The following is a 20,411-nucleotide window of genomic DNA, read 5'->3' on the forward strand; positions in this document are numbered from 1 at the left end:
TTAACCTGCCTTTCTCAGCCACTTGTCAATCAAAACAGATTGAGGAATGTTTCTTCCCTATAATCAGCATGGATTTATTAGTACATCTGGGTAATCATGGAAGGAACCTGTTTAAAAAAATCAAGTGCACAAATATCTTTCGGTTGTAAAGGAGTTTTTCTTTGTACAGTGCTTGTTTTTCCTTTTGACAGAAACCATAGTTTATTTTCTTGCCCTAAATTGTACTTGGAAGATTTAAGACACTGGCTAATTTTAAGTCATTCTGCTGTGGGAATGGAGCAGGGCAGCAACTAAAATGCAGTGGCTCCTTTTCTTGCTCTGTCCTTGCTGATCTCTGATTTTAAATGCTGCTGTAAAGGCTACCTCCAAGAAACTTGGTTTTATCTTTTATGCCAAATATTTAATGTATTAACCCTTTACAAATCCCCAAGATTATCTGACACTTCTATACTGCTCCTTCACCCAGAGAGGCTCCTATAGTACCTCTCACCCATTCCCAGACAGGATACAAGTGAATTGTATCATCATTTCGGCAATCGTTTAAAAAAAAACTGTGTGGAGTTTGCAAGTTCTCCCTGTGTCTGCGTGGGTTTCCTCCGGGTGCTCCGGTTTCCTCCCACAAGCCAAAAGACTTGCAGGTTGGTAGGTAAATTGGCCATTATAAATTGCCCCTAGTATAGGTAGGTGGTAGGGAAATATAAGGACAGGTGGGGATGTGGTCGGAATATGGGATTAGTGTAGGATGAGTATAAATGGGTGGTTGATGGTCGGCACAGACTCGGTGGGCCGAAGGGCCTGTTTCAGTGCTGTATCTCTAAACTCTAAACTCTCCCTTGTCCCCCTTTCCTTCCTCAGTCACACCATTTTCTGTCTATTTTCTAAACACACGTTTTGATTAGTGCTCTCTAGACTTCTTGTCTCTTCTAAGCTGCCAATATGACAGCCTAAATGGTCCTGTGCCTTCCTGAATGTGTTGAAATTAAGATTGACAAGGCTCTTAACTTAATTGAAGCCTGCTCAAGAATTGTGCTGGGGAGGCCTTGGGTGACAAGTGGGCAGTGAGTTTTCCTTTTTCTACCAGCCCTATGAATGAGGCAACTGTGAAACAGGAATTGTCCCAATGGAGATTTATCTATTTCTTGTGACCAGATTTAGCAGTTGATAAAAGTTAATGTAATTCAACAATTTCTATGGCAGGTATGATTAGCTCAATAAAAGACAAAGGGATTGGTCTTGAGGCTGTAACATGGTGTTAGAAATATAGAAAATAGGAGCAGGAGTAGGCCATTCGGCCCTTCGAACCTGCTCTGCCATTCATTATGATCATGGCTGATCATCCAACTCAGTAGCCTGTTCCTGCTTTCGCCCCATACCCTTTGATCCCTTTAGACCCAAAGCTCTATCTAACTCCTTCTTGAAAACATTCAATATTTTGGCCTCAACTGCTTTCTGTGGTAGTGAATTCCACAGGCTCAGCACTCTCTGGATGAAGAAATTTCTCCTCATCTCATTCCTAAAAGGTTTACCCCATATCCTTAGACTATGGCCCCTGGTTCTGGACTCCCCCACCATTGGGAACATCCTTCCTGCATCTCCCCTCTCAAGTCCTGTTAGAATTTTATAGGTTTCTATGAGATCCCCCCTCACTCTTCTGAACTCCAGCGAATATAATCCGAACCGACTCAATCTCTCCTCATACGTCAGTCCCGCCATCCCTGGAATCAGTCTGGTAAACCTTCGCTGCACTCCCTCTATCACAAGAACATCCTTCCTCACATAAGGAGATCAAAACTGCACACAATATTTCAGGTGTGGCCTCACCAAGACCCTGTATAATTGCATCAAGACATCCCTGCTCCTGTACTTGAATCCCCTCACTATGAAGGCCAACATACCATTTGCCCTTTTTACCGCCTGTTGGACCTGCATGCTTACCTTCAACAACTGGTGTACGAGAAAACCCGGGTCTCACTGCATATTCCCCTCTCTCAGTTTATAGCCGTTCAGATAATCTGTCTTCCTGTTTTTGCTACCAAAGTGGATAACCTCACATTTATCCACATTATACTGCATTTGCCATGCATTTGCCCACTCACTCAACTTGTCTAAATCACACTGGAGCCTCTCTGCATCCTCCTCACAACTCACCCTCCCACCCAGTTTTGTGTCATCTTGCGTCATGTTGTAAAAGCCCTTAAAGATCTGTAAAATTCTGCTATTCTATTAATACTTTCACACAGGGCAGCAACAATTTCTCAAACAGATTTTCTAGCTGAATCTTTTCTTTTAAATGGGCGATGGCAATGGATTTATTCACTACTAATGAAACTGCCATGGTGGTGCATATTGTAGACAATATACTCTCTCTCTCTTACCTCTCTCATGCCTTTGCTTTGCTATTTCTCTGGCTGTCTTCTGCTTGTCAGTCTTTTTATTTGTTTTTTTTCCCTTTTGGGTGAGAGGCAGTGATGTGGCAGGAAAAGAGCCAGCAAATGTCCATGGTTTGCATTTGGGGATGCAGGACAGATGAAGCCTGGAGTTCATCATATCCGATCATATCCCTTCCCCCATAATGCATGCTTATCCCCAATACCTTGTTTCTCTTGCACCCCTATCCCTTCCTACTATTCCTCCATTTCCTACCATGACCATTACTACCCTTACTAACTGCCATTCCTCCTCTGACTCATTTCTTTTTGAACTTCCTTCTCAGCCCTTATAGTATCTCCTTTCTCTTGCTGTTCTGTCACCCTTATTCCTCCATCCACTCAGTCCCCCAAAAATGGATGAGAGGCCATAAGCTCCTGAAATTTGTTTCCTTCCTCCTTTCACTGTTGTTATCCAACTTTCTCTAAGAAGCTTTATTTCCTCTCAGAATTCAATTTTTTTGAAGAGCTCAAAATAGAATGATGAAAGACACCCTGTTTGTCTACATTTCTCTCTCTGGTGTCAGCATTTAGTATTTTTTAATTGCTTAACTATCGACAAAGCACACTTGATTTGGCTTTTTGTTCCTTTAAAAAATTAACTTGTGTCTGTTTCAAAAATCCATTCAGGTTGTGATGAGGAAAGATACTTTGGACTGCATTTTAATGAACAGACGTGCTGGGAGAAAGAGACCCCGATAGTATGTGGGGAATTTGGAAATATGTGCAGTGTGCCTGTCAGTGGCTTCTTAACGGAGCCACTTCATCAACATCTGATTTTCAGGTTTCGTGCCCAATTAGCAACAATGGGTGTGATGATGACCCTCACAATATAATCTCAACTCCGCTATTTAAACAGGCACTCCAAACATATAAGAGGAAGCAGTTGGCATGGAGAGAGAATGAGGTGTTGGATTGGAATCCAAGGAAGGCATGGTTGAAGATTGCTGAGAAGGTTAGCTGCAGGAACATAGTGCCACACTCCAGGATCCAATGCAGGAAGCAGTTTAATGACCTAAGCAGGGTAGGAAAGGTAGGAGAGCACTGGCATAGTCACTTACATCCTGATGTACGCATCACTCCAAACTCCCCACTCTACCTTCGCAAGCCGACTGCAGCACATCACTCTTCACAACAACTTAGCTTGTGGATGCATCCTTCCCTCTCTGCCTATGCACTTCCTCACATCCCCATCCAGCCATTCACCACGGCCAATCACCTTCATCCTAATGCAATGTCATGCCTCTCCCTCATAGTCACCCTCAACAAATGCTCTCCATCCATAGAGGATGAAAACATGCCATTACTCTCACTGATAGGTCTCTTCTTTCCCTCGTTGCAGGAGAAGAGAGCAGCGAGCACCAGGGAGAGACAGGAAACTGGAGGTGATCCTCCACAACTAATAGTTGCAGAATAGGAGGCGCTGGAGATCAGCAAAGTCTCAAGTGTGCCTGACCATCACAGAGAGGGGCTTCCCAACTAGTTGGTGCCAAAATTAAATATCAGACAGCCACACGGCATACAACACTCAGTCATGTTGACTTGATGTGAAAGGCGAGTGAAATATGGTCTTATTCATAATGATAACTTCCAACATTCTTACCTTGACAATACTCATTCATGTTTTTTATCTCTCTCTGGGCCTTCATGCATCCAGTAAGTGTTGGTCGAGGTGCTGACAATGCTTCATCAGAGGAGCTCCCTCTCTCTGAGGGTGCACCATCACAGGACACATGCAGGCCATGCACTAGATCAGAAACTCATACTTCAGTGGAAGCAGTTCCAGCAATAGTTGGGTTTTCATCTGGTGACTCACACTTCACAAGTGAGGAAGAACAGATGGTGGAATGTAGGACAGCAGTGGAGAGCCCACACAGGCCTCTCTGAGCTCTGTTCAGCTAGACATTGGTGCTGTATCCGGGGGGCCCTCAGTGAAGAGGGTGATCATTGAACAGCAGCACACAATATGTAATGCACTGGCAGATGTTCCAAGCACCCTGTGCACAACTGCAGAGAGATATTGGAGAAGTCCGCCTCAAGTATGAGTGGTATGAAGATGAGTGGTATGACGATGCAGACCAATGTAATGACGTCTTCTTCCATGGATAGAGAAGCAACTGCCTGAAGCATCAAATGCAGCAATCGAGCGAGTGCATGTTGGCCTTCAATAGCAGTTTGCATTTTCAATGCCAGCTTAAATAGGATGAACTATACCCTAGCTTTGGTCTTGCAGTGGCTCACTGGTCTGCAGAAAAGTGTTCTGCAGCACAGTGGTAGCAGAGAAGTGCTGACGCTGAAAGGGGACTTGGAAGTGGGGACTCCGCTCAAAGCGTTTCCACTTCTTACCCATTGCCCTCCGACAGGGTACTGTCCGCAGTCAGTACCCGACATGCTGCCTTGCGTCCTGACCATCGAGTCTGCCCCTGCACAGGTGCAGCTGGAGCAGTCTATGGCAGGGTCCTCATGGGCTCTAAAGCCCACAGGATATCAGCCAAAAGCAACTCAACAGTCAGAGCAGGGATCTGAGGAGCCTGCACCTACCTCTGCTGAAGACACAGGGGTTTCACCATGTAGAAACACAAAGAAAAGAAAAAGTAAAGATTTATAGTAGCACGGGTATGCGCATGAGTGTGTTAGACATTGTTGTATTGTGAAATTTCTTGTTTATTTGAAGTCAGCAGATTGGAGCCAGCTTTCCAGCATACTGCCAATCTAGCTGGTTTTAACCCCTCACCACTCCTACTTCGTAAAATCCAGCACTTTCTCTCTTACCCCTCAACTTAATACACTTACTGAAGTTTATAGAGCATGAAAGAAAAGCTACAGCAGATTTGTAATTAGTACACCCACATTCCCACTCTCTCTCATACACACAAACACAGCCTCTTTGTCTTCTCTTGAATAAAACTATCAGATAAACTCCACCTGAATAAAACTTTTGAAATATTATTCCCTAGCTTTTCTTCAAACCATTTTGAAAAATAGCTGAGCATAAACTGCTGGCAGTTAAAAAAAAATAGGCAGCAATTCAGCTGTTTACACATACTATCGGTGGATCCTTGGAAATTGGGTACACTGCACATGCTCAGACTGTACAATCTGCATTCAGCCAATGGAGTGCAGCTCCATACAAAAATATTGGCTTTGAATGTCCCCCCAGGACATAATACTGATGGTTGGACCAGGATGGCAGCCGCCAGTGCTCTCCGACGTTTCTCTCCGGTGCTGACCAAGGTGCTCCATTCTGTCTCTCAGAGCAGCACAGGTTATGTCATTCTGTTTCTCTCTGTGCAGGATAGTGTACGTCATTCTCCTTCTCTCAGTGTTAATCAAGATGTGAGCGATCCCAAGATGATTGACATTTCTTGTTTTTCGGTAATTGCCTTGAGTCCTCTCAGGTGCTTCCCCTTCAACCCAAGAGCTGGTCACTTTAAGTGACATGTGATGAGCTGATTGAAGATAGTTTCTTATACATTTGATGCTGCTTTGATCGTTACGCCATAGTTCTCCATCCTCTACTGATGACTGAATCGATGCAATCTTCTTCTCTCCTTTAGACTGAAGATCTGAATTGGCATTATTTGTGGTTTCCAACCAAAATGCCCTGGATTACTGTACCAATAACACCAGAAATGTATTGCCTTTGGATTAAACTTCATTGCTGCACTACAGAACTAAGCTAACACTACCATGAATGATTCATAAACAACAGGCATCCAAATGTTCATTAAGGGCTAATTCTACCAGCATCACGCCTCTTCCTCAATCTATTTGCATTCATCATTTTCTGCTTCTTAAAAAGCCCTAGATCTAGGAACATAACTAGACAAAAAAGGACACACACAGCAGTTCTCCGTTTGATAGAAAGATCAGAATCAATGCCAAATAAAGATTGGGTGAGATAAAAAAGTAAATTGGTATGATTGATTTTTCTTGAAACAATTTGGATCTCCAGAAATGCTGTACAACCAAGAATTTGTTCTGGGCATCATATCTGAGTGACAATTGATTGTATTGAGGTTTGTATTCAATAAGACTTTACTTGTTCTCATTTCCAATGAACCCACTGACTATGTCTCTGAAAAGGTCACACGTAATATCTTTTCATTTTTCTTGGGATTAGGCAAGGGCTTTAGCACTCATTCACATGCAATGGTATATTGCTTCCATTAAAATGAGACCTGAATAGCATGTAGTCGCCACTGACATGGAATAGGCGTATTGAATTTGATTAGGTTGAACCAAGTCAATTGATCTAAAACTTTAACACTACAGGATATTTACCAACTTCAGTATATAGCAGCAGATATCATCAACAATGGCGATTAGTGGTGGTTAACTCATAATACTTTGACAACATAACAATAATATCTAAACATATTCTTTGGTCAGATGGAACTATTGACTGTGTTTAAATGGTGCCTACATTTGTTGAAATGCTGAGAACTCAAACTACAACAACAACTTGCATTTATATAGCACTTTTAACACAGTAAGAGGTGCTTCACAGGAGGGCAATCAGCCTAAAATTGATGCCAAGCCAAAGGAGGAGACATTAGGACAGGTGGCCAGATGCTTAGTCAAAGAAGCAGGTTTTAAGAGACATCTTAAAGGAGGACCTAGAGGTGGAGAGGCGCAGAGATTTGGGGAGGGATTTCCGGAGCTTAGGGGCCTGGACTACTTGTAAATGACATTGGCTCGGGAAAATTATTATTTTTTTTAATCTTTAACGTTTCAGGTCTGTGACCTTTGATCCCACTCAGCAATGCTTAAGGGTGGCTAATCTGATCATTAGAAAAAAAAAACTCACACCGATGCAGTAGGGCTGCTCTTCAAAGGGTGAGATTAGTGTTGGGGAAGAGTGGAGGGAGCTTTCCTTTGCATTTGGCTTGTGTTGTATCTGCCCTAGAACTGCTTGATGCTAATATTGGGTGTCTGAGAAAGGAAAGTGTTCCATTCCCCTTCTCAGGTGCTTCCCTTGTAACCCAAGAGCTGGTCACTTTAAGAGATATGTGTTGAGCTGACTGAAGATGGCTTCTTATATGGTTGATGCTGCTTTTATCCCCATGCCATAGTTCTCCATCCTCCACTGACGTTTGAATCAATGCAATCTTCTTCTTTCCTTCAGACTCGAGGTCTGACTCGGCATTATTGGTGATTGCAACCAAAAATACCCTGTATTACTGTACTGATAACACCAGAAATGTATTTTCTAAGGATTAAACATCCTGGTTACAAGACAGAACCAAGCTAACACCTGTCATGAATAATTCATGAATGAATGACATCCATCTCCTTGATGAGCACAAGATCCACCAGAAGAATTTTTTAAAGTAAATATTTGATGTAATTATTATGCATTTTCTGCAAAATGAAGTAATTTAAATGAAGTGTGGGCTGGATCAAGAATTATGCGTAACATATTAAAATCTTGTATAGCACTGATTACTCAACCACCTCACCTTGTGGGTTTTGCTAAGATATCTGTCCCACTCCACTTCATTAGATAAGCACGATTCCAAAGGTAGACGGGTACTTAGAAACAGAGCTACTGGGGGGAATTTTAAATTCTGGACCTGCTAAGAGCAGGGGGAGCCAGTAGCATGCTGGAAACCCAGACAAGATTTAACTCCACAGCATGCATGTGACAACATTGATAGTTTAGTTTCGAGATACAGCACTGAAACAGGCCCTTCGGCTCACCGAGTCTGTGCTGACCTACAACCACCCATTTATACTAATCCTACATTAATCCCATATGCCCTACCACGTCCCCACCATTCTCCTACCACCACTAGGGGCAATTTACAATGGCCAATTTACCTATCAACCCACAAGTCTTTGGCTGCGGGAGGAAACTAGAGCACCCGGCGGAAACCCACGCGGTCACAGGGAGAACTTGCAAACTCCACACAGGCAGTACCCAGAACTGAACCCAGGTCGCTGGAGCTGTGAGGCTGCGGTGCTAACCACTGCGCCACTCAAGTCCCTAACCTAGAATTACAGGTTTAACTTCCAGTCAGGCAGGGAATACTGGAGAGGAGGCCGAAGGGCCAGGTAGGTCTGAGCCCTGATCGGTGGTGGGGGTGATCTGATCGGAGATCAGAAGCCTGACGGATGGGATGCCGGGGTGAAGGGTCAGTGTGAGAAGTCTCAGGGTGAGATCGGAGGCCTCTTGCGGGAAGGCCGGTGTGAGATCAGAGGGGTGGGACATGTCCTATCGGGGGCAGTTAGCGAAGCAGGTACGCTGGATCCAGCAGGTAAGTGTAAAGGGTCTTACCTCCTGGATCCAACAGTTCTCTCCTCCCTTAAGGTGCTGAGTTTCCTGACGCTTGGAAAACCCTGCCGTCCAGGGTTAAATTTGAAATGGCAAATAAATATATGACACTGTACCTCATAATAATACTTTTAAAGTGTTAATTTGCCTTCTGAGAGCCAGTTGTTCACCTGCCCTCCCAATCCCACCTCCACTAAAACCGGAAGTGGGCGGGTTTGAAGTCAGGATTCAGATTTTTAACACTTTAACCTCCCACACAACGCAAACCCACTCTGGACAACCCTAACTTTGTTATTTTGGATTAAAATTCCCCCCATTGTATTCATTTTAATGAGCAACTTGAAGACCAGGTTCTCCTGATGGCTCAGTGCAGTATCCAATATCATCTTGTACCACTGAGACCAGGTAGATCCCAGACTTGATCTGCAGTCCGCGCTGATTTAGCTGATCTCCGTTGACAATTCAATACAATCACAGTCACCATTTGCCCCAATGGCTGTGCGTTAGGGGATGGGGTGGGAGGGAAGACATTCGGTTATAGTTCTTGTCTCTCTTCGCTACATGAATGTGTGTAGATGTTGGATGGTTCTGATGCCACCAACAGACTTGGATCACATGGGGTGAAAGACATTCTGCTTGACTTCCAGTTTTTTTCAAATGCAAAAGTTTTAAGTATATTTATTAATTAGATCCACCAAAAATGATCATTTTGTGTGCTGTAGTTTATTTCAGAGATACAGCACTGAAACAGGCCCTTCGGCCCACCGAGTCTGTGCCGACCATCAACCACCCATTTATACTAATCCTACACTAATTCCATATTCCTACCACATCCCCACCTGTCCCTATATTTCCCTACCACCTACCTATACTAGGGGCAATTTATAATGGCCAATTTACCTATCAACCTGCAAGTCTTTGGCATGTGGGAGGAAACCGGAGCACCCGGAGGAAACCCACGCAGACACAGGGGGAACTTGCAAACGCCACACAGGCAGTACCCAGAATTGAACCCGGGTCGCTGGAGCTGTGAGGCTGCGGTGCTAACCACTGCGCCACTGTGCCGCCCCTAATTTTTAAAACAAGTCTTCACAGTGTCACATTTATTTAGATCAGAACAAACCCAAATGATTTTATCTGGTCAATATTTATCTCTCAACCACTATCAATAAAACAGATTTTCTGGTCATTATCTCATTGCTGCTTGTGGGACCTTGCTGTGTGCAAACTGGCTTTCCTACATTACCACAGTAACTACAATTTAAAATTACTTCTTTGGTTGTAAAAATTGCTTTGGGATGTCCTAAGGTTGTGATGAAATCAACTGCAGGTAGCATAACATTCAGCTGGGTTCCACAATGGACAGGCAATCTGCTCCACCAGGTTAATGCCCTGATGGCAAATTTGAAAATTACACCTGTGGAGTTCCAAATCCCAGGTTTGCCACTGTGAAGACCATGAAAATCTCTTGGGCACCCCCAGGGCCCAGTTCCACGCCAACATTTGTGGATAATTCCAGACCATCTTCTTGGTCAGTGAGATGATCCAGCACGAGGGCAAAGGCAGAAATTCAAATACTTTACAGGAACAAAAAGAAAGGTCAATTACCAGTTGGCGTGGAAACTTGTCCCATCCACACACGACATCCGCTTCCACTAAACATTTATCAATGCACCAGTGGAAAGAGCTGGCATTTATATAATCTGAAGAATATTCCAAAATTCTGCACAGCTAATAAATTACTACTGTTTTGTAGCCAATTTGCAGCAACTGAACTAAAAGACCTGTTCATGGGATAAATATTGATCCTTGTAGTAGCTGCTGTATAGGCATAAAACCAGTGCAATGCGGGCTAATTTTGGGGAAAACGTCCCATAGCCTGAAAGACATCTGATCTGATGTTGGATCGGGCCATTTTTCAGCCTGTGGAGGTGCAGAAGGTGCAGGCAGCTTGCCAAAACTATTGAAATGAGTCTTGAGCCTCAGGCTGGCCTCGGGCCTGCTGGGTGGGGACATGCGCCGCTGATTCTGTGACATAGGCAAATTTCCATCCAATCAGTTTTGATGATGTTGGTTGAGGACTAAATGTTAGCCGGGATACCGGGGAGAACATCCCTGTTCAGACAACTGTACCATGGGCTCTTTTACATCGACTGATGGGGCCTTGGTTTAATATTGCATTTAAAAGCCTGCGGCCCTAACAATGGAGCGCTGCTTCAGTACTGCAATAAAGTGGCAGAGTAAGTACACGGGTACCGGAGTGGGGCATGAAGCCACGGTACTATTTTTAATCAACCAAAAAATGTACACTTTCAACAACACTGTCACTAATGGGGAATGAAATCATTCCGAATGGACACAAACTGGATCAAATGCCCAACAGAATAGGAACTCAGGGTCTTCAGGTTGTTCACTGTTGAGAAAATCAGGTTCAGAGGAATTTCTTTTTCAGAACAATTCAATATCAATGTGCCAATTTCTTTGAGTGAACAGCAGCAGGGTAAAGGTAAAACGCTGAGTGGTGCACTTTCTGTGAACAACAAGCAATATGTTGAAAAGTCCTCTTCACTCCTCAGAGGAAAGAAGTGTACTTATATCGTGTTGAATGAATTTGGCAGAGTGGATCTGAATAAACACCATACGTGCTCCTGGGACTCGGGAACTTAAATTCAGTACAGCATTTTTAAGAGTAGTGCAGGGAGTTCCTAAAGCTGTCTACTCATAAATACAAATGAATGGACACTTAATTGGATGTGTGATTTATTCTGAGTGTTGCATGACCTTTTAAAGGGGCATAACTTCCTAACTATGCTGGAATAATATCAGCAAACTCAAGGGACGATGTAAAGGTGATTGAAGGGTATAAGAGATATCGCATAGAATATAGAGCACAAAACAGGCTATTTAGCCCAACTAGTCCATGTATCACTCGACTTTCCTCCCATCCTTCCTCATGTTATGAAAGTGCTTCTATTTTTAAAATATTTTTTGAGGACTCAGGGTTGAAGATTGTGGAGATGGACTCATTTGGGACTGAAGTGATTCCATAGATGCTGGACTTTGTTTTTTTTTAAAAAAAAAGGTTATTGGAAGGACTTGAGCTTTCTGTTTAAAAAAACATTTACTGGATGTCACATGTCTTCAGCCAAGTAAACAGCAGCTGCCTTCTGACTATGGGAGTTGTTTAGAGAAGTGACATCTCAAGATTTATGGTGGTCAAGAGTGAGTTATATTTTTGAATACTGTTTTGAGTCAATTGTAGGTCAGCCTGCTAAGAGAGAAGACCAGTTCATCTTTCTCCCATCTCTTTGAGAAACCCTGAAAATTAAGTGTAAGAAATAGAGTCATAGTCATAGACTCAACCACCTGAGAAGCTTCAGGAAGACTTACTCTCGACATCTTCTGAACAAACTGCTTCTGAAAAGATCCCAGTGACCCGTCTACATGTACATGGATGCCAGACTGTATTCCATCTGGAACATAACATATCTTATCCTTTTTCTTCTAGAATTAACAGGTACTTTGGCCAAAGCATCTTTATTTTTCCTTTAACCGGTGTGTGTGTGTGTATGTGTGGGGTATTTAGAAGGGAATCTATATATATATATTTACTGTCATATTTCAAACTGTGTGTTTATCATCTTTATTGACTACAGCCGGAATTTTACGCCATCCCAACAAGTGGGATGGTGGCGGGGGGGGGGGGGGGGGGGTGGCATAAAATGGAGTGGGAGGCTCCGAGAGGCTTTCCCGACCCGCTCCCGCCTCTGCCACCCTTTATGTAGGGTGGGGGGGGGGGGTGCGAAAAACGGCCCGCCCACCCCAGGATAATCAAGGCCCTTAAGTGGCCACTTAATGCCCACTTAAGGGCCTTCGCCCGCCTCCACGCGGATTTTACGCATGACAAGTGGGCATCCTGGAGCCGGGAAAAGCCGCCTGGGAAAACCAGGTGGCTGCTGATTGTCCCGGGGGGGAGGCCCTGCTCATCGGGCACAATAACTTTCTTTTCTTGTGTTTTCTTAACCGAAGATAAAGTAGTGCATTGTTTGAGGCTGGGTAACATTATATCATCGCATTTCTGACCATGACCTTTCTCTATTTAACACATTTGGTAAAGCAGTGCTCCATCTGTTAATGACTTCATTCTCTCACTATGGCTGAGCAATGTAGATTTGGTGAAAATGTCTAATGGTTCATTCAAAGTTAGAATTAGAATTGTGGCTGAGATGCATCAAAAATGGCCTGTTGTTGGGTCCACTGATATTTTCATATTTTTTTAAAATTTATGTATTTTAATAAAATGCAGTGTCAGCCTGGTTTAGTTGGTAATAATCTCATCAGCAACAGCCCCCATTGCAGGACTGACCTCATAGTCTCGGCTGACTGTGTAGTGCCGGAGGAGTGTTAACAAATCCAGAATAACAATGCAGTACTAAGGCAGTGTTACATTGTCAGAGTGTCATCCCTCACCATTTGACTTTAACCAAGGATTGGTTTGGTGGGTCAGTGTTGCATTCCTCTTTCTTTAACACAAACACACCAACTACATGGGGGAGGATTGGTAACTAAAATAAGTGGTTTTTTTATTTGAAGATATGAAACTATGTACAACAATAACTGGGAGGTTCACTAACACCTCTGGTCACTTAGACTGCACCTAACTTCTGCTCGGTGACAACATGAATACATACATCATATCCTGTCCAGTGACAGACAGCCCCTTAAAGGTATACAGCAACATTCAGGTGGACAGTAAACAATGGTGCAGTGAGACTGAAATGCAGAAACAACATTTGACCCAACACGACCAACAACGGATGAAATACTCGTTCAATATATAAGTTTCTTTCAGGTAAAAATGTACACAGCTATAAAACATTCCTTATATAAAAACAAGAAATGCTGGAACCACTCAGCAGGTCTGGCAGCATCTGTGGAAAGAGAAGCAGAGTTAACGTTTCAGGTCAGTGACCCTTCATCGGAACTGACAAATATTAGAAAAGTCACAGGTTATAAGCAAGTGAGGTGGGGATGGGGCAAGAGATAACAAAGGAGGTCTAGATTGGACTAGGCCACATAGCTGACCAAAAGGTCACGGAGCAAAGGCAAACAATATGTTAATGATGTGTTGAAAGACAAAGCATTAGTACAGATTAGCTGTTAATACACTGAATATTGAACAGCAGCAAGTGCAAACCTGAAAAAAAACAGTGGGTAAGCAAACTGAACAAACTAAGATGAAATGAACTAAATGCATAAAAAAAAAGATTGTAAAAAATGTAAAAAAGAATGTAAAAAAAAAGGAAGAAAAAAATAACTAAAAATGAAAGTAAAATGGGGGGCTGTCATGCTCTGAAATAATTGAACTCAATGTGCAGTCCAGCAGGCTGTAGTGTGCCTAATCGGTAGATGAGATGCTGTTCCTCGAGCTTGCGTTGATGTTCACTGGAACACTGCAGCAATCCCAGGACAGAGATGTGAGCATGAGAGCAGGGAGGAGTGTTGAAATGGCAAGCAACCGGAAGCTCAGGGTCCTGCTTGCGGACTGAGCGGAGATGTTCCGCAAAGCGGTCACCCAGTCTGCGCTTGGTCTCCCCAGTGTAGAGGAGACCACACTGTGAGCAGCGAATACAGTATACTACATTGAAAGAAGTACAAGTAAATCGCTGCTTCACCTGAAAGGAGTGTTTGGGGCCTGGGATAGTGAGGAGAGAGGAGGTAAATGGGCAGGTATTACACCTCCTGCGATTGCAGGGGAAGGTGCCATGGGACGGGGACGAGTTGGTGGGGGTAATGGGGGAGTGGACCAGGGTGTCGCGGAGGGAACGATCCCTTCGGCATGTTGACAGGGGAAGGGAGGGGAAGATGCGACTGGTCGTGGCATCACGCTGGAGGTGGCGGAAATGGCGGAGGATGATCCTTTGGATATGGAGGCTGGTGGGGTGAAAAGTGAGGACAAGGGGAACCCTGTCACGGTCCTGGGAGGGAGGGGAAGGGGTGAGGGTGGAGGTACGGGGAATGGGCCGGACACGGTTGAGGGCCCTGTCAACCACAGTGGGGGGAAATCCTCGGTTGAGGAAAAAGGAGGTCATATCAGAAGCACCGTCATGGAAGGTAGCATCATCAGAGCAGATGTGTCGGAGATGGAGAAACTGGGAGAATGGAATGGAGTCCTTACAGGAGGTAGGGTGTGAAGAAGTGTAGTCGAGGTAGCTGTGGGAGTCGGTGGGCTTATAATGGATATTAGTAGACAACCTATCCCCAGAGATGGAGACAGAGAAGTCGAGGAAGGGAAGTGTCAGGGATGGACCATGTAAAGATGAGAGAAGGGTGGAAATTGGAAGCAAAGTTGATAAAGTTTTCCAGTTTGGTGCGGGAGCAGGAAACGGCACCGATACAGTCATCGATGTACCGGAAAAAGAGTCATGTCCCTCTGACCCCACCCCTTCTGATCTGACCCCTTGCCGTGTATTCACTATACCCTCTGACCTCCCCCTCTCTGATGCTGAGCGTTCTGTTATCAGCAAAGGTCTCAGTTTTATCCCCTTATGCCCCCACCTCAATGGATTTCGCGCTCGGCATGACGTTGAGCTCTTCTTCCGTCGCCTCCGCCTCCGGGCTCACGTCTTTGACCAGGAGTCCTCCCCCCGACCAGCAGACCCATTCACCCGCCTCCAGCATTCTCCCTCTACCTGGACCCCTCCCTGGCCCCTTACCCGCTCTTGATCTCTTCATTGAAAACTGTCGGCGAGACATTGGTCGTCTCAATTTCTCTGCCCCCCTCACTCACTCTAACCTGTCGGGGCCCTCAACTGTGTCTGGCCCATTCCCCGCACCTCTACCCTCACCCCTTCCCCTCCCTCCCAGAACCGTGACAGGGTTCCCCTTGTCCTCACTTTTCACCCCACCAGCCTCCATATCCAAAGGACCATCCTCCGCCATTTCCGCCACCTCCAGCGTGATGCCACGACCAGTCGCATCTTCCCCTCCCTTCCCCTGTCAGCATTCCGAAGGGATCGTTCCCTCCGCGACACCCTGGTCCACTCCTCCATTACCCCCACCAACTCGTCCCCGTCCCATGGCACCTTCCGCTGCAATCGCAGGAGGTGCAATACCTGCCCATTTACCTCCTCTCTCCTCACTATCCCAGGCCCCAAACACTCCTTTCAGGTGAAGCAGCGATTTACTTGTACTTCTTTCAATGTAGTATACTGTATTCGCTGCTCACAGTGTGGTCTCCTCTACATTGGGGAGACCAAGCGCAGACTGGGTGACCGCTTTGCGGAACATCTCCGCTCAGTCCGCAAGCAGGACCCTGAGCTTCCGGTTGTTTGCCATTTGAACACTCCCCCCTGCTCTCATGCTCACATCTCTGTCCTGGGATTGCTGCAGTGTTCCAGTGAACATCAACGCAAGCTCGAGGAACAGCATCTCATCTACCGATTAGGCACACTACAGCCTGCCGGACTGAACATTGAGTTCAATAATTTCAGAGCATGACAGCCCCCCATTTTACTTTCATTTTTAGTTATTTTTTTCTTCCTTTTTTTTTACATTCTTTTTTACAATCTTTTTTTTTTTTGCATTTAGTTCATTTCATCTTAGTTTGTTCAGTTTGCTTACCCACTGTTTTTTTTCAGGTTTGCACTTGCTGCTGTTCAATATTCAGTGTATTAACAGCTAATCTGTACTAATGCTTTGTCTTTCAACACATCTTAACATATTGTTTGCCTTTGCTCCCTGACCTTTTGGTCAGCTATGTGGCCTGGTCCAATCTAGACCTCCTTTGTTATCTCTTGCCCCATCCCCACCTCACTTGCTTATAACCTGTGACTTTTCTAATATTTGTCAGTTCCGATGAAGGGTCACTGACCCGAAACGTTAACTCTGCTTCTCTTTCCACAGATGCTGCCAGACCTGCTGAGTGGTTCCAGCATTTCTTGTTTTTATTTCAGATTTCCAGCATCCGCAGTATTTTGCTTTTAAACATTCCTTATACTTTGGTATTCTTGAAATAAGATTGCTTGTTGAGCCTTTTCTAATTTTTGACACACCAAGATGCTGCAATCCTCAACCGGATTGATTCCAGGCCCAAGTTATGGGCTCCTCACTGACTGCATGCACGTTAGAACAATCACATGATCAACCTTCCATCGATGAAGCCAATGTGACCCACAGCCAATTAGATCAAGTGGAAGTGGGATTTTGGTGCTCGGTCCAAATCAAGGAAGAGATCCCACTTCACTGAGGCATTTCAAAAAACCAGAATTTTTGTCTAGATCTTGATATTTTCAATGGAATTACAAAAGTGCCAAATTATTCTTTGTAGAGAACCTCCAATCTTCCCTCACATTCTTAACAGAAACAGACGTCAACTTTTGAGAATGAGTCTGGATTGTCATGCGAATGCTTTTTGTGACTTTAGAGTTGATGCTGCTATCAGGTCTGTAACTGTGGGAACAATGAAGTGGAAATCAACCATTTTACCTGAGCAAACACATAGTCATCTTGGACCACCAAGGAATTGTGATCTATATAACCAGGAAAGGGCTTACTGCTTGCTGCTTCTGAACAATTCTGAATTCTACAGGTGATATATTGGGCATCTGTAAAAAAAAAAAGAATATATATGAAAGGACAGGTATACCTCAGAAACAGTCTGATACCATTTTCCCACTGAACTATTTTCACCAAGCAGCCTGGTATCATTCTGCTGCCATAATTACCATTCGAGTGCCACAGAATTTTAAAAAGCTGAAGAAAAACACAAAAATGGGGCACTCAAATCAATGGAATCATAGCAAAGTATCACTGACGAATCTCAAAAAGAACAAAAACAGTGACAATAATCCTCATTTGTCCTATATTTAATCAGACAATTGGAACTTATCGGTCTAGAATTTGCAGTTGTAGTGACAGCGAAACTGTCTGCATTCGCCATTACTTTGGAAAACTGACAGCATCTTCTGGCCTCGACGCATGCTCAGTTAAAGGAGGATATCTGAAAGTTGCTCTCAGTGATACCCTGCTCCCACACAGGGTGCATTGTTGCAGTCTTCACAAAGGCAATCAATATAAAATCACTGATTTGGCATGAACTTCAACTTATAATGCACTATGCTCACCTCTTCAAGACACAACTTTTGTTTATTTACTTGTCCCCTTACCATCCCGTTTTTGTTTGCACCATCAAAAAAAAATCATCTCTTTTGTCACTTAATCTCTTGCCTTCCACCCTATCAAAGATCTTCCCTTTTGTTGTTTTCCTCTCCTTCCCCTTTCCCTGTCTCTGTACTTGCTTTAAACCTGTTACATCTTTAACTTATTCCAGCTCTGATGAAAGGTCATTGACCTCAAACGTTGACTGTGTTTTTCTCTCCACGATGCAGCCAGACTTGCCGAGTATTTCCAGCATTTTCTGTTTCAATGCCAGACGAAACAGTTTCTTCCTACTCTATCAACAACAATAATTTGCATTTATATAATGCCTTTCACGTAACAAAATGTCCTAAACTGCTTTACAGGAGCATTATAGAATAAAGTTTGACACCAAGCCGCATAAGGAGATATTAGACTGGATAATGAAAAGCTTGGTCAAAGGAGCATCTTAAAGGAGGAGAGAGAGATTGAGAGGTGGTGAAGTTTAGGGAGGGAATTCCAGAGCTTAGGGCCTAGGCAACTGAAGGCACAGTCACCAATAGGGGAGCTATTAAAATTGGGAATTCTCAAGAGGCCAGATTTGGTGGAGCACAGAAGTCTGAGAACGTTGTAGGACTGAAGGAAATTACAGAGATAGGGAGCAGCAAGGCCATGGAGGAATTTGAAAATAAGGCTTGGGATTTTAAAATTAAGTTTTAACCAATGTAGATGAATGGACAAAGAGAGATGGGTGATCGGGAATAGAAGGGGGTTAGGAAACAGACTACAGAGTCTTGAATGGCTTTAAGTTTGCAGAGCGGAGAGCGTGTGGAAACCAACACTGTTTTTGGATGTTGTTAGAAACATAGAAAATAGGAGTAGGAGCAGGAGTAGGCCATTCAGACCTTCGAGCCTGCTCCGCCATTCATTATGATCATGGCTGATCATCCAACTCAGTAACCTGTTCCTGCTTTCCCCCCATATCCTTTGGTCCCTTTCGCCCCAACAGCTATATCTAACTCCTTCTTGAAAACATACAATGTTTTGGCCTCAACTGATTTCTCTGGTAGTGAATTCCACAGGCTCACCACTCTCTGGGTGAAGACATTTGTCCTCATCTCAGTCCTGAAAAGTTTACCCCATATCCTTAGACTGTGACCCCTGGTTCTGGAGTCTCCACCATTGGGAACATCCTTCCCGCATCTGCCCTGTCAAGTCCTGTTAGAGTTTTATAGGTTTCTATGAGATCCCCTCTCACTATTCTGAACCCCAGCGAATATAATCCTAACCGACTCAATCTCTCCTCAAACATCAGTCCTGCCATCCCAGGAATCAGTCTGGTAAACATTCGCTGCACTCCCTCTATAGCAAGAACATCCTTCCTCGGATAAGGAGACCAAAACTGCACACAATATTCCAGGTGTGGCCTCACCAAGGCCCTGTATAATTGCAGCAAGACATCCCTGCTCCTCTACTCGAATCCCCTCGCTATGAAGGCCAACATACCATTTGCCTTTTTTACCACCTGTTGCACCTGCATGCTTCCCTTCAGCGACTGGTGTACGAGAACACCCAGGTCTCACTGCATATTTCCCTCTCTCAGTTTATAGCCGCTCAGATAATAATCTGCCTTCCTGTTTTTGCTACCAAAGTGGATAACCTCACATTTATCCACATTATACTGAATCTGCCATGCATTTGCCCACTCACTCAACTTGTCCAAATCACCCTGAGGCCTCTCTGCATCCTCCTCACAACTCACCCTCCCACCCAGTTTTGTGTCATCTGCAAATTTGGAGATATTACATTTAGTTCTCTCATCTAAATCATTAATATATATTGTGAATAGCTGGGGTCCAAGCACTGATCCCTACGGTACCCCACTGGTCACTGCCTGCCATTTGGAAAAAGACCCATTTATTCCTACTCTTTGTTTCCTGTCTGCCAACCAATTTTCTATCCATCGCAATACACTACCCCCAATCCCATGCACTTTAATTTTACAGGCTAATCTCTTATGTGGGACTTTGTCGAAAGCCTTCTGAAAGTCCAAATAAACCACATCCACTGGCTCCCCCTCATCAACTCTACTAGTTACATCCTCAAAGAATTCTAATAGATTTGTCAAGCATAATTTCCCTTTCATAAATCCATGTTGACTTTGTCCGATTCTACCACGTTCTCCAAATGCTCTGCTATAAAATCTTTGATAATGGACTCTAGAATTTTCCCCACTACTGACGTCAGGCTGACTGGTCTATAATTCCCTGCTTTCTCTCCACCTCCCTTTTTAAATAGTGGGGTTACATTAGCTACCCTCCAATCTGTAGGTACTGTTCCAATGTCTATAGAATCTTAGATGATGACCACCAATGCATCCACTATTTCTAGGGCCACTTCCTTAAGTACTCTGGGATGTAGATTATCAGGCTCTGGGGATTTATCGGCCTTCAATTCCAACACCATTTCTCTACTAATACTGATTTCTTTCAGTTCCTCTCTCTCACTAAGCCATGTGTTCCCCAACATTTCTGGTATGATTTTTGTGTCCTCCTTTGTGAAGACGGAAC

General features: G+C 44.1%; 1 protein-coding gene across 1 annotated transcript in view; it reads right to left on the reverse strand.

Annotated features, from left to right (window-relative positions):
• The window catches only part of LOC137380971 (VPS10 domain-containing receptor SorCS1-like), a 1,096,116-nt gene that overhangs the window by 164,818 nt on the left and 910,887 nt on the right, over window positions 1–20,411 (reverse strand). The window contains exon 7 of the mRNA XM_068053386.1: window positions 17,191–17,309. Coding sequence (XP_067909487.1) covers window positions 17,191–17,309 — 119 coding nt within the window. The remainder of the gene's footprint in view (window positions 1–17,190; window positions 17,310–20,411) is intronic.

The sequence above is a fragment of the Heterodontus francisci genome, chromosome 20 (assembly GCF_036365525.1).
Source record: "Heterodontus francisci isolate sHetFra1 chromosome 20, sHetFra1.hap1, whole genome shotgun sequence".
Classification (NCBI taxonomy): Eukaryota; Metazoa; Chordata; class Chondrichthyes; order Heterodontiformes; family Heterodontidae; genus Heterodontus; species Heterodontus francisci.